Here is a 13,572-nt window from a genome sequence, read left to right as displayed (position 1 = left end):
CATGCGCCGCTTGAAGCCCCGGATGTCGCTTTGCTTCAGGGGCCGCCTCCGCTCACTTTCACGCGAGATACCGGGAAGCCTCGCGGGAGCTGGATTCAGCGGGAGCCGGGAAGGATTGCTGCCATGACCTCCGCGTTGGAGAACTATATTAACCGTATCCTTCCGCGGGCGGCCTGTCTGGCGGGGCGGGCGGGGGGGGGGACACTGGTTTGAAGTGGAATTCTGCACCTGCGCGTTAACGCTCCTGCTTTTCCTCAGTTACACGCGAGAATTTCCATCCCTTTGTGGGCTGGGTTGCCTTGGGTGGGATGCGCGCAGCCACTTCCGCTGCTCTTTTATTCTTTTTTAAAATGGTTTTTAACCATTTGAAACCAGCCTCCATCCATCTCTCCATAAGGTTTGGGATACAGGTACTCCCCGAGCGACGCAAAGAAGGAGCTGTTTTGGACTACAACTCCCATCAGCCCTTGCTACTTAATCATCCAAGATGGCTGGTCTAGCTCGGGGTCAATGGGAATTGTGGTCCAAGGTGGGCTGCACTTGCTAGGGGTCGATGGGTATTGCATAGCTGTCAACTTTCAGATTTGAAAATAAGGGATCAGCAGCCTTGAAAATAAGGGATCAGCAGCCTTGAAAATAAGGGATCAGCAGCCTTGAAAATAAGGGATCAGCAGCCTTGAAAATAAGGGATCAGCAGCCTCACCTGTCCCGGGGACAGTCTACGGGATATCTAACAATCCGGGATAGCGGCGGGAAACGGCGCTGGAATAAGGGAATTTCCCGCAAAAAAAAGGGAAGGTTGACAGTTATGGTATTGTAGTCTAAGATTTGCATCTCAACCTCAAGGGCACCCCCACACACACACAAAAAAAAAATTCCTTAAAACAGGTGGGGCATGGGAAACCTTTTCTATCAGCTTTGGTGATTGCAAGAGGTTGAATTTCTCACTCTTTCCTCAGTTCTTTGTGTTCTGTGCCCTCCTGGTCTACACACCTCTTCAACCTCCCACTCAGCTTCTTAAAAGGCACTAAATCCAGAGGAAACTCCTAGACCTGTTGTTTATATGTATGTTGTTTCAAATATTTCTTTAACTTGAGTCTCAGGTACTGTTGCTGTAATTACTTCAGACGGCCGAATGATCGTGGTAAGAATTGCCTGTAAATATAAGTCTTTCCCTGTTTTTAAATATTTAAATGATTGGAAATGTTTCGTACTGGATTATACTTACGTGGGAAAATAAAGCCCTCATCTTTTAAAGGCTGTTGAGTTGTATTTACAGGAATACACAAGTAGTTCTGTAAGCAGAGTGGCACTTAGGAACACAGGAAGCTGCCTTCTACTAAGTAAAACCATTGGTTCATCTAGATCAATACCACTGACCAGCAGTGGTTCTCCAAGGTTTCTGGCAAGGGTCTCTGAAAATGACAGGGATTGAATGTGGGCTTTTCTTTATTCAAACAGATGCTCCAAACACTGAACTATGGCCTTTCCCTCAGACTTTGAAGTAGATGCTTAGGCTGCACACATATCTTGGCTTTTGCTGGACTGCAAGTTTAATTGTAATACAATTCATCATACATATCAAGTAAATATGTTCTGAATTAGGTGCCACTGACCTTGGTGCTATGTGGTTATAGGCAATTTACTAAAAGTGAGTATTTTGCCCAGAACCTTGCTGTAAATAACTTAATATTACTTCTGCAAAACATGTCTATCTTAGAAGAGCTGAAACCTGTTTGAGAGTTGAACAGATGAAAATTTTGCAGGAGATTATATATATATATATATATCTCAATAGCAGCAAGTTGCAAATCAATGACCACTGTTCTCAAAAGCCTTATCTTCCTACTTTTTAAGGCTGCTGTTTGGCAAAGACAAAAGAACCCATGGAAAAATGAATTGTATTGATAATTTAAAGTCAGTGTAGGGAGTTCATCTGAAGGGTTACGTAAAAAATCTTTTAATCATTAAAGTTTTATCATATTAAGTGGTGTAATGTTGTGTTTAGGACATGTTTAGGAATTGAGATAAATGTTGAGAATTTGGAGTACTTCATTGTTTTTCAATTTACATTTTAATTTCTTAAAGGGAACTCTCAAGGGTTTTGATCAGACCATCAACCTGATTTTGGATGAAAGCCATGAAAGAGTGTTCAGTTCTTCACAAGGAGTGGAACAAGTAGTATTGGGATTGTACATTGTAAGAGGTGATAACGTGTAAGTTTGCCTCACCCTCCTTTTTAAAAAATAAAATAAAATAAGGTAGTGCAGTCTGAGCTAAAGTAGCAAAGCATTTGCTTAGCTCTCAAGGGGCCAGATTCAACTAAACAGTTGTTTAGTTAAGGTCCAGCACAAGTCCCACCAGCACAACATACATTCACACACTTGTCCTCCTTCTGTCCCCCAGGTTGGCTCTGATGGGGTCAGGAGAACCCCCAGAACAGCACATGGGGTGATTGTTCCACCTGGCAAAAAGAAGTCAAGGACCTTACATGTCTGATGAAAGTGCAGTCCATTCTTTTTCAGGTGGATATCAGAGAATCAGAGTTGGAAGGGACCCTGAGGGTCATCTAGTCCAACCCCCTGAAAATGCAGGAATCTTTTGCCCAACGTGGGGTTTCAACCTACAACCCCAAGATTAAGAGCCCCATGCTCTTACCTACTGAGCTATCCCAGCTACTGTAGCTTGACGTTATTCCCGAAAGTTTCCCTTTTGATGTCTGTGTTTTATAGTGAATAAGTAACTATAACAATAGATTATATATCCAACAAAATCATGTCCAGAGTAGACCAATTGAAATAACCTGTTAAGTTTTTCTGTGCTGTATGTTTGTATGTTAGGATAAAAAGATACCGTACTTTTCTGTGTATAAGACTTATGTTTTTTTACTCTAAAATAATGTTCAAAATCTGGGCTCGTTTTATACACGGATAGTATCTCCCCCCATTTTCTTAAATGGGAGTGTCTTATACATGGGGGCGTCTTATAGATGGAAAAATACAGTACAGTGGTACCTCTGGTTACGTACTTAATTCGTTCCGGAAGTCCGTTCTTAACCTGAAACTGTTCTTAACCTAAAGCACCACTTTAGCTAATGGGGCCTCCCGCTGCCACCGCGCTGCCGGAGCACGATTTCTGTTTTCATCCTGAAGCAAAGTTTTTAACCTGAGGTACTATTTCTAGGTTAGCGGAGTCTGTAACCTGAAGCATCTGTAACCCGAGCTACCACTGTACTTACTGAGTGGAAGAATTATTGTTTCAGCGTATCAACTTTGTTTCAGAGCTGAGGCATTTCACTTGCAGCAATTACAATACAGTACTTTTCTTTCCTTATAGGGCTGTAATTGGAGAAATTGATGAAGAGACGGATTCAGCCCTTGACTTGGGGAATATCCGAGCAGAACCTCTGAACTCAGTTGTACACTGAAGAAAGAAGTGTGTATAAAAGGACTTCAGAAATATCTGGCTGTACAAAACTATTTATAGGACGGCACGGCTACTTTTCTTACAAGTTGAGGGTAATTTTGTGTGTTATGGTTTGATATGTATAATAAAGACGACATTTTATTGAAGAATTGTGAACTTTTTTAAAAAAAACAACCCACGACGCATTAAAATAATAGTAACCTTTAAAGCAGTCTTGCACTACATTTCTGACTTCATAAAGTAAGCATGCACCTGGTGTGTGCGCTGGCTGGGGCTTATAGGAGTTGTAGTCCAAAACATCCAAAGCACACCAGGTTGGCAAAGCCAGAAATAAAACGCAACAACACACTCTGCTTATCTCACTGTGACTAAAACTCAGACTGGGTAAGAAAAGGGTTCCCTATCCCTGCGTTATAGGGAAGAGGGTGAGCACATGACTTGGGACGATTCTTGTTTTGACATCTCCAGACCTTTATCAGAACTGTAGCGTTGGAAGGGACCCCAAGGGTCATCTAGTCCAACCCCCTGCTATGCAGGAATTGCAGCTAAAGAAAATCCCTGACAGGTGCCCCCCCCCCCCAATCTCTGCTAAAAACCTCCAATGAAGGAGATTCCACCACCTTCTGAGGGATATCGTTCCACTATCCAACAGTTCTTACTGTCTAGTTCTTGTTCAGCATCATCAATTTGAACTCCTTTTACTTCCATTTCAAAAATTTGATTAGAAATCCTATTATTTTTAAAGACACTGTAAAGGCTTATTCTGACAAATTTATCACTACTTGCTAGGAATCGCTTAGGGACCCTTTGCCATCCTTGGTTGCCATTCCCCCCCCCCCCCCCAAAAAAGCTACAATAGTTACTCTTTGCTTTAAACCTCTGCCCTGCTATGAAAAAGTCATAGCACAATTATAGCCACAATCACACGACTGACCAGATTAGCTGCAAACAGCTGCCCAAACTCAGCACTTTTATTTTTTAAAAAAAGTTCCCCATCGCATCATTTTATGTGTTACATTTATATCCCACCTTTCTTCGAAGGAGCTCAATGTGGCATGAATGCTTTGACCCCTCTCCATTTTTTCCTCACAACAACCCTGTGAGGTAGGTTAGGCTGAGAGTCAGTGATGGGCAGGGAGATTAATGGCTGAGCAGGGATTTAGAACCCTGGTTCTCCCAGGTCTAACACTAACCACTATACCACGCTGGCTCTCTGTTTAGTATTATAAAAATGAATTTCCTACTTGTAGATGGCACATGTGTTTGCGGAGCAGTCTATAGCCGATGAAAGCTTATGCCAGAATACATGTGTTAGTCTTTAAGGTGCTACATGCTTCTTTGCTGCAAGAGACTAGTATCTCAGGTCCAACTTTCAGGCTTCCCAGAGACATCTAATTGACCACCAGAGACATCTAGTTGCCCAATGTGAGAACAGGAAGGTGGGTTAGTTGGACCTCCAGCTTCAGAGCTCTTGTGATGTCCTCAAACCAGCGGCTTCGAAATCTGCTCTTCCGGTCATGGTTATTCCTTCCTCTGCTGTACTCCACACAAAGCACCATTACTGGGTGAAGCTTTTCTGACTTCCTTGCTGTTGGGACTCCTCCTCCATCCCACTCGGACTCTTCTACTTCCAGCTGCTCTTCCTGTGCAGCTCAGACAAGGAGAGCTCTGATGTCAGGTGTCTCTGAAATACAGGAAGGGGTGTGGGATACAGGATGTGTAAGATGATGCGTATGTGGAGAAGGTGGATCAGGCAGAAAACTATGATTGCTAGAATTCAGGGCCAGTCAATGAGGTGGAATGGTGGAAAATACAGGAAAATGCAATATACTACGCACACACATGTAAAATAACACACTCTGCAAAATATAAATAAATGCATAATTTTTGTTTTGCTTGTCATTGAGAGCAGTGAAATGCTGTGGATAGCCATTCAAAATCTTCAGTTTCTCAGCTCTCCACAGGCCACTTTCAAGCATGTCTTCTGCCCCATATGGACTAGAAACTTGCCTTAAAAATTGAAGCAGCTTCTCAGTAAGCCAAATAATTCTCAGTAGGTCCCCCGCCCCAAGTGCTCCTGCGGAATTAAGACCTTGCTCTTTCTACTCCCCTGTCCCCCAAGAGCTGAAACAAGCTCTTACCTTGCTTCTGCAGGTGAGATCTCCCCGCAAATGGCCATAGCTACTTGTGCTGCCTCTGCAATACAGGGCATTCTCTGCCCTCAGTTCTCGGATTCGTCTCTGCAGGTGCTGCAGCAGTCTTGGGGTGCTGAAGAGGCGCTGGCTGGAGAAAGGGTCTGCATTCAGTGCCGGAGAACAGAGTGGGCCGGGGTGCAGGTATTCATTTCGGCCCTGCAAAAAGCAGGTAGGAGAGAGGAAGGAAAAGCTGTAAAATGCAGCAGAAAGGACTGAGGTCATCAACTAGGAGAGACAAATGTCAGGAGGGGTGAGGCCCTCCAGGGCTCAGTCTAGCCTGCCAGACTCTCCCCAAGGATACAGCCCACTCAAGTGCTTTTGTCTAGCTAGAGTCTGTCCTGCAACTGTGTCCCTTAGGTGGAGGGCAGAGAGTGGAAACTAACCTACCGTACAAAGGTAAAAAACTCGTGTTGCCCGGCCCACTTTTGCCTTGGGCTCTGCTCACCACTGGCATGTGGCCCCAAGCCATAGCTGTCAACTTACAGATTTGAAAATAAGGGACCAGCAGCCTCGAAAATAAGGGATCAGAAGCCAAAATAAGGGATTTTAGCCAACCAGCTGAAATACGAAGTTAAAAGGGACCAGATAATTTTGGAGAGCAGCGCCGGTTTTTAGCCATTCATTTCCAGAGGTTGCTGCTCAAGGCACCAGCTGATGAAACACTGCAATTAAATAACTACAAGCAGCAACCACTTTTCGCGCAAAACGAAGTCCAAGCTATGAAGATGCTGCTGCAGTTCTGTATCTTTTCTCTCATGCTCCATGTGCAGCTCTCAGTTCCATCAGGAGGGGCGGGAGGAAAAGGGGGGGGGGGAAATAGCGCCCGAAGTAAACCCGCAGATCAGACCATCTATGCTAGTCTACCACTACAAATCTATGGGAGAAGCCCTTGCGGTCCTTTCTCCACTTTCCCCCTCTATGGTTAGCCCTTGGAACACCTGCCAGCACCTTCTTCTCCTCCTCTCTCTTGAACTGCTTTCTCTATGGTTGCCCTTGCTCTCCTCTCAAGGCTCCTCAGCAATTCATAGGCCACGCCAGACTGCCCATCTCATCCGGATCCTTCAGCGGCGCAACCGCAGTACGGCCTAGCGGGAGCGGCGGGCAGAGCGGAGGCCCCAGGCACAGACGCTCAGTTTGGCGGCCGCAAGGAGGATGGCGGCGGAAGGGCCAGAGGCTCCCGTCAGTCCCAGCGGGAAGGGGCTCCCGGGCGCTGAGGCTGGTGAGAGGAGGCCGGAGGGGGGCGGGCCAGGCAGCCAAGCAACACAGTTGGAGCCTCCCTCCTCCCTGGCCGGCAGGGAGGGAGGGAGAGGAGCTGCTTCCTTTGAAACCCGGGAAATTTAAGGGACATCATAAATAAGGGACAGCAGTGGGACACGGCGCTGGGATAAGGGAGTTTCCCGCCAAATAAGGGACGGTTGACAGCTATGCCCCAAGATGGTTGCCCAGACTTCATACCCAGGTCAGACCAGAGGCCCATCTGGATTGGAATCCTATGCACTGACTGGCAGCAGCTCTGCAGGATTTCAGATGGAGTCTCTCCCAGCCCTACCTGGGATTGAACCGGGGACCTTTTGCATGCAAGTCAGATGCTCTGCCGCTGAACCACACCCCTTCCCTGATGCTCTAGTACTGGACTGCAGCCTTGCTGGACAAGAGAGGTGCATGGAGGCAGTGGCTCAGTGTGCACAGAGCAGGGGTCCCAACTCTCACATTGCCCAAAGGGGGCAAGACTTTGCCAAATGCCTCCCAAACGACGCTTCCCCTTTACCATGCAGAACTGTCTGAATTCCAAACCGGCTGCCTCCAGGTTCCTGTGAAAATCCATGGGCTTGTCCCTGGACAGGCGCCTGCAAGGGGAGAGAGAAACCGCAAAACCTCTCACCATGGTGTAACCCGTTCTTCCAATTGACGTGTACTTTCAGATAGCTCCTGGGGTCCTCACCTCTCCACCTCTGCCTCCAGCTCCTCCTTAAACTCACTGGCCAGTTGGCATGATGTCCGGCCCTTCCCAGAGGCCACACTTCTCTGGCTTTGCTGCTCGCCGTCCTTCTGCAGCTGCTGGCGCAGCGATGCATCTTCCTTCCCCGCCGTCTCCTTCACCCAGCTGCTCTGCAAGGTGGCGATGTCTTCCAGGTGCTCCTGAAGGGGAACCGGATTGCCCTGGCTCAGTGGCAGAGCTTTTCATGAAGAAGGGTGCTAGATCTGGAATGACCTCCCGCCTGAAACCCTGGAGAGATGCCAATGGTCTGACTCCCCAGCAGGACTTGCAGGCTTGGCAAACATTTTCACCGCCAAGCATCAACCCTGTTCCATGTTGCCACAGACGGTGGCTGACCTTTGTCCGGAATGGTTGGCTGATGTTCCATCAAATGGGACAGGAATTGGGCTCCTGATAGCTGGGAATGGCTTCCTAGCCTTTGGAATGAGATTCCCACCAGCTTACAGGGATGTGTTCAGCCCCACCAAACAACGGCACCTCTCCCCTCCTGCTCCTTTCCTTCTGACCGTGGAGCCACCCTCTCCTCCATGAATCTGCCTAATCCTCTTTTAAAGCCATCCAAATTGGTGGCCATCCCTCCCTCAGGGCCACCAATGAAGTTGGAAGGTTCCAGGTAGAAAAGAGAAAATATCTCTTCAAGCAGTGAATAGTTAGAACTACGGAACCTGCTCCCACCAGTTCTAGCATTATAGAAGAGGAACTTTACTTCACTGACTATTTTATAATTTGTGTGTGCTGAACATTTCTTTTTCTTTACATGTGCAGCTGTGGATAGGTGCTCTTTTAAAACCAGGTCCTCTGATCAGAAGGTCGGTGGTTCGAATCCCCGCAACGGGGTGAGCTCCCGTTGCTTGGTCCCTGCTCCTGCCAACCTAGCAGTTCGAAAGCACATCAAAGTGCAAGTAGATAAATAGGGAAGGGAAGGGAAACGGCGTTTCCGTGCACTGCTCTGGTTCGCCAGAAGCAGCTTAGTCATGCTGGCCACATGACCCGGAAGCTGTAAAGCAAGATGAGCGCCGCAACCCCAGAGTCGGCCACGACTGGACCTAATGGTCAGGGGTCCCTTTACCTTTACCTCTGACATTGCATGAAACACAGCGGTTTAAATCCAGAGGAAGGCAGCCACAGCTGCACAGAGCTATTGGGAGCGGGGGGCGGTTTTTGCTCACCTGGACTAGTTGCTCCTTCAGAGCATCTAGAGGCGACTGGTTCTCCAGGTGAAGCTTCTCCTGCTGCTGCCTCAGCTCCCGTTCCTGACATGGCAGAAAAGTCACAGCAGTTGGCCAATTAGAGGACTGTACTTGGAACGGATGTATCAAAAGCTGCCTCCTACTGAGCTGGGGCTATATACTCCACTCTGGTGTTCTGGGCTCTGGCCGGCAGCCAATATCTCTCCCATCATTAATGGAGCAAACCTGTTTGATCCCACACCCTCCTTGCTCAGTGGCCCCGAGGCTGCCTTAGTTATATCCCACCCCCAGGCAAGAGATGGCAGCTCAACCCTATTTACCTTCTCCCTCTGGGTCTGAAGGGCCTGGTGCCTCTGCATCTCTGCCTCGTGCTTTAGTTCTCGGAGGTAGTGCTGAGTTTCTTCCGTCACCTCTTGCAAGGCCCGGATGGCGTGGCTGGAGGAGAGGAGCGCTGGCTTCCTTGGGGGGTGAAGAGAGGCAGCCTCAGATAGCGGCCGGGACTTCCGGGGTCTTTGGGGGAAAGTGAAGTCACTTAGCAGGTCAAACCCCCCCCCAAAAAAAAAAATTTCACACTCCAGAAGCATTTTTACTGGGCATTGTAGGAAGTGATATAAATAGAAAGGAATGTAAATTGTTTTTATATGCAACTACGGCAGCAAGAATATTATTGGCACAAAAATGGAAGCAAGAAGAATTACCAACGAAAGAAGAATGGAGGATGAAATTAATGGACTATGCAGAACTAGATAAACTAACAGGAAGGATTCGTAATCGGCTGGACCAGAAATTCACAGAAGACTGGAGTAAATTTACAGATTATATGAAAAGTATTTGTGATGATCAGACTACGTTTGTAGGTTTGCAAGAAGTTTTGTGAGGAGAATTATTGGAACTACTGCAAAAATGGATTATGGGGAGGAGGGTTAGTTAAGACAATTAAAGGCAATATGAATTTAAGAAATGCATAAAATGCGGTTAAAATGGTGGATCATCAGAGGCGCTGATGGAAGTCCAAAAAAAAAGATTGTATAAGTGGTGAAGTTTTGTGGTATGTTTTATAATTTATATGTTAAAACTAATAAAAATTATTTTTTTAAAAATTCACACAATCCCTTCCTCCGTGTAAACGCAACGCACAAACAGGCCGCAAAGGCACAGGCCAATGCGAGCCTGTGGAGAAAAACAAGGTGCTCCCATGGTTTAGCGACTGGGCTGTTGGACTTATCCCCAGCTGGCTGTGAAAATCACTGGGTGGCCCATTGGCTGAAAGAGAGAACACAACTGTCCCGGCCTGCCTCACAGGGTTGTTGTGAGGATAACATGTTGGGGGGGGGAACTGTGTGCCTGAACTCCTTGGGGGTGGGGGTGGGATGGGCAGGCTAAACATGGGCCATAGATAAGATGCCAACTCTCTGATAGCAACAAATAGTACCGTATTTTTCGCCCTATAGGACGCACCGGCCCATAGGACGCACCTAGATTTTTTTTGGGGGGGGGGAATAAAGGGAAAAAAAATTATTCCCCCCCCAGGCGCGGGGCTGGGGTGGGGGAAGCCTGAGCTTCCCCCTCCCCCAGCCCCCAGAACGGGACCCAGAGCTCTGGGAGCTTGCGGGGCTGGAGGAGGGGGAAGCCCTCCGCCAGCCTTCTAACCAAGTCGGAGGACAGCGGGAAAGGCGCACTGCGCCTCTCCCGCTGTCCCCCGAGTTTGCGGGGCTGGCGACGGGGAGGAGCAGGCTTCTCCCCCCCGCCAGCCTTCTAACCAAGTTTGTGGGGCTGGCGGTGAGGCTCTCCTGAAGCCTGGAGAGCGAGAGGGGTCGGTGCCCCTCTCACTCTCCAGGCTTCAGCGAAAGCCTGCATTCGCCCCATAGGACGCACACACATTTCCCCTTCATTTTTGGAAGGGAAAAAGTGCGTCCTATAGGGCGAAAAATACGGTATTTTAAGGACTTCGAAACCGGATTTGGCCCCCTGGACCTGAGGTTTGCCCTCACTCCAGTTAATGGGGATTGTAGTTAAAAAACAACAACTTTTTTTAAACACCCAAAAGACCAGAAGTAAAACTGGGATATAATAGGTTTTGAATTACCCAAGAAAGATGTAAAGTTACTTTTGTATGCCACAACTGCTGCTCGAATTTTAGTAGCCAAGAAATGGAAAACACAGGAATTACCAACTGTGGAAGAATGGCAGATGAAAATGATGGAATATATGGAGTTGGCTGACCTTACTGGAAGAATCCACAACCAGAAAGAAGAGGAATACCAAGAAGAGTGGAAGAAATTTAAAGACTATTTGAATAAATACTGTAATATTAAAAATTAGAAATTACTTGAAAGTACTAAATAGGCCTAGGATTAAATTAGGAATTAGTTAAATAAATGAGATCTAGAACTTTAAGAAAAGTTAAGAAATCGGATTTTAATTGGAATATTGTGTGTTAATAATGATATTAGAAAACTGCTACATTCAAATACAAGGAAATTCAGATGGGTGGGCCCACAGGAAGTCAAAAATATGTTTATGAGGTTAGGGGATTAATTAACCAATTAATTTGTGTTGTTTAGGTGTTTGTTGTTATGTTTTTATTTTCTTTTTTGTTTAGATTTGTGATTTTGTTTCTTTTTTCTTTGTTGTAGTATGTGTTGTATTTGTAAGAAACAATAAAAATTATTTTTAAAAAGACAAAAAAAACTGTAAACTGTATATGCAGACAACAGGAAGGTGTGAAGCTATTTTGGAGAAATAAAAGCAAAGCCTCGCCACCCCCTGAAATCAGGTTGCAGAGCTAAAAAAAAAAAAAAAAAAAAACCCACAAAGACAGAGGCGATGGGGGAACCGTGTGCTGAGATTCCCGCATTGCAGGGGGTTGGACTAGATGCCCCTCAGGGACCCCTTCCAACTCCGCCATTCTATGAGTCCATGAAAGGCAGGAAGCTAGAAAGTGGCTAGGGCTGGTGAAGGCAAGGTAAAATGTAAAGAACTAATTTCAAACCAGGAAGAGTTCCGTGTTTCTGCAAAAGCAATGCCATTCAGCTCCCTCCCCACTGGATCCAACTTGTACCCTTGCAGCATCTGGGGCAGGCCAGCCTTTTGGGGTAGCAGGTCCCGGAGTCTCTGGCATGCTAAGGCAACCTCCCTGGCCAGAGAGCCGTCAGCCCTTGCAGTCTGTGCCTGGGACGTCTCACGCTGCTCGGCTAGCAGGAGGCGCTGCTCTTCCTCCGTCCGCTGCAACTGCATTCGCCACTTTTCCTTTTCCTAGGCAGAGAGAGAGAGACAGAAAGCGGATCAGAAATAAGCGGATGCACCCCAGGCTTGTCACAGCTAACATTTACAGTGGTACCTCAGGTTACATATGCTTCAGGTTACAGACTCCGCTAACCCAGAAATAGTGCTTCAGGTTAAGAACTTTGCTTCAGGATGAGAACAGAAATCGTGCTGCCGCAGCGCGGCAGCAGCAGAAGGCCCCATTAGCTAAAGTGGTGCTTCAGGTTAAGAACAGTTTCAGGTTAAGAACGGACCCCCAGAACGAATTAAGTACTTAACCTGAGGTACCACTGTACACGGTATCAGTGTGGAAAGGCTAAAAGGTCCCAGATTCTTTATTTTAATATATATAATTTTTATTAAATTTTTTGTTTTACTCATTTTTACATCCTTAAGATATCAGTGACTTCCCTTCTTCTCTTTCCATGGTTCATTTTACATATCATGAATCCCTGCATGTTTTACAGAAACTATACCATTCAGTATTCTATTATTGCATCCATCATAACTTATTTACACTGTTGAATTGATCTTAATTGCTGACAGCGTTTTCAGCTGTACAGTTATTTCCCATATATTCAACAAACGTTTTCCAATCTTCTCTAAATACATATACTTCTTTTTCTCTTATTCTATATGTTAAGCTGCGCATATTCTGTCTACTTAAGTTGCCATTCTTCTTTAGTTGGGACTTGGCTCGTTTTCCATTATGGGGCTAACAAAACACAGGCCGCAGTAGTAGCATACATAAACAACCTTTTTTGACACCTGGGAATTTCAGTCTGAATTATCCCCAATGAAAAGGACTCTGGTTTTTTGGGGGGAAAGTACTTTTAAACATTTTTTCCCCCAATTCATTATGGATCATTTCCCAGTACTCGTTTACCCTTTTACAAGTCCACCACATATGGAAGAACGTTCCCTCCACCTCTTTGCTTCTCCAGCACTTAACTGATTCAGTCTTATGCAAGGTCCCAGATTCAGTACCCAATGGCTAGGAATGTCCCCTGCCTGAAACATGGGAGAGCTGCTGACAGTCAGTGCCAACAACACTGAACTAGATGGACCAACTTCCTATTTAATGCAACTGCTTTTTTTAAAAGAACCATAAGGACTAGAATCTTGATTTATTTTTAGGCTAAGGGCAGTATAGTTCAGTAGAAGAGCACTTGCTTTGCATGCTAAAAAGGTCCCAGGTTCCATTCCCAATGGCATCTCCAGGTAGGGCTGGGGAAAAACTCCATGCCCAAAACTTCTGGAGAGCTGCTGCCAGTCAGTGTAGGCAATACTGAACTAGATGGACCAGTGGGCTGACACAGTAGAAGGCAGCTTCCCAGGCCATATCTGGCATCAGCCCAGGTCTGTGCTCTCCTTTCTGCCTGACTACCCCTCAGGCTCCCCACTTCCATAGCAGGTTGTGGGACTTCAGGGCTGTGCTAAGGTGAGGTTTTGAGGAGGAGAGAGGCGGAATTGCAAAGCCAAACTGTTGTTGCTGTTA

General features: G+C 46.4%; 2 protein-coding genes and 1 long non-coding RNA gene across 3 annotated transcripts in view; 1 reads left to right on the top strand and 2 right to left on the bottom strand.

The window, feature by feature from the left end:
- The first annotated feature begins 7 nt into the window (after positions 1-7).
- On the top strand, positions 8-3,575 carry LSM8 (LSM8 homolog, U6 small nuclear RNA associated). The gene is made up of 4 exons (XM_081842185.1): positions 8-154; positions 1,104-1,144; positions 2,089-2,216; positions 3,337-3,575. The coding sequence occupies exons 1-4, from the start codon at positions 124-126 to the stop codon at positions 3,425-3,427; spliced, it is 291 nt and encodes a 96-aa protein (XP_081698311.1). The 5' UTR covers positions 8-123; the 3' UTR covers positions 3,428-3,575.
- LOC309330519 lies at positions 335-1,097 on the bottom strand. Its single transcript, XR_014151467.1, has 2 exons — positions 676-1,097; positions 335-606 (listed from the first exon to the last, which is right to left on the bottom strand). It is a non-coding gene; the product is annotated as an uncharacterized lncRNA (long non-coding RNA).
- An 835-nt stretch (positions 3,576-4,410) lies between the features above and the next one.
- LOC309330301 (uncharacterized protein) overlaps positions 4,411-13,572 on the bottom strand; it is a 34,487-nt gene continuing 25,325 nt past the window's right edge. Inside the window, exons 17-23 of the mRNA XM_081841714.1 lie at positions 11,872-12,065; positions 9,131-9,269; positions 8,790-8,873; positions 7,564-7,760; positions 7,390-7,468; positions 5,568-5,777; positions 4,411-5,110 (exon numbers count right to left, since the gene is read on the bottom strand). Of these exons, the coding sequence (XP_081697840.1) occupies positions 5,051-5,110; positions 5,568-5,777; positions 7,390-7,468; positions 7,564-7,760; positions 8,790-8,873; positions 9,131-9,269; positions 11,872-12,065 (963 nt within the window). The 3' untranslated portion in view covers positions 4,411-5,050. The remainder of the gene's footprint in view (positions 5,111-5,567; positions 5,778-7,389; positions 7,469-7,563; positions 7,761-8,789; positions 8,874-9,130; positions 9,270-11,871; positions 12,066-13,572) is intronic.

The sequence above is a fragment of the Podarcis erhardii genome (assembly GCF_964252035.2).
Source record: "Podarcis erhardii genome assembly, chromosome: 15".
Lineage (NCBI taxonomy): Eukaryota > Metazoa > Chordata > Lepidosauria > Squamata > Lacertidae > Podarcis > Podarcis erhardii.
The sequence above is the reverse complement of the archived record's forward strand: the minus strand, read 5'-3'. Positions and strand labels throughout refer to the sequence as shown.

What these genes read in the sequence shown, in the direction of transcription:
- LSM8 (XM_081842185.1), top strand. Translation starts at nt 124, where the DNA reads ATGACCTCCGCGTTGGAGAACTATATTAACC. An exon ending in GTTGGAGAACTATATTAACC is followed by an intron (nt 155 to 1,103) that starts GTATCCTTCCGC and finishes CTTGAGTCTCAG; the next exon opens with GTACTGTTGCTGTAATTACT. An exon ending in ATTGTAAGAGGTGATAACGT is followed by an intron (nt 2,217 to 3,336) that starts GTAAGTTTGCCT and finishes CTTTCCTTATAG; the next exon opens with GGCTGTAATTGGAGAAATTG.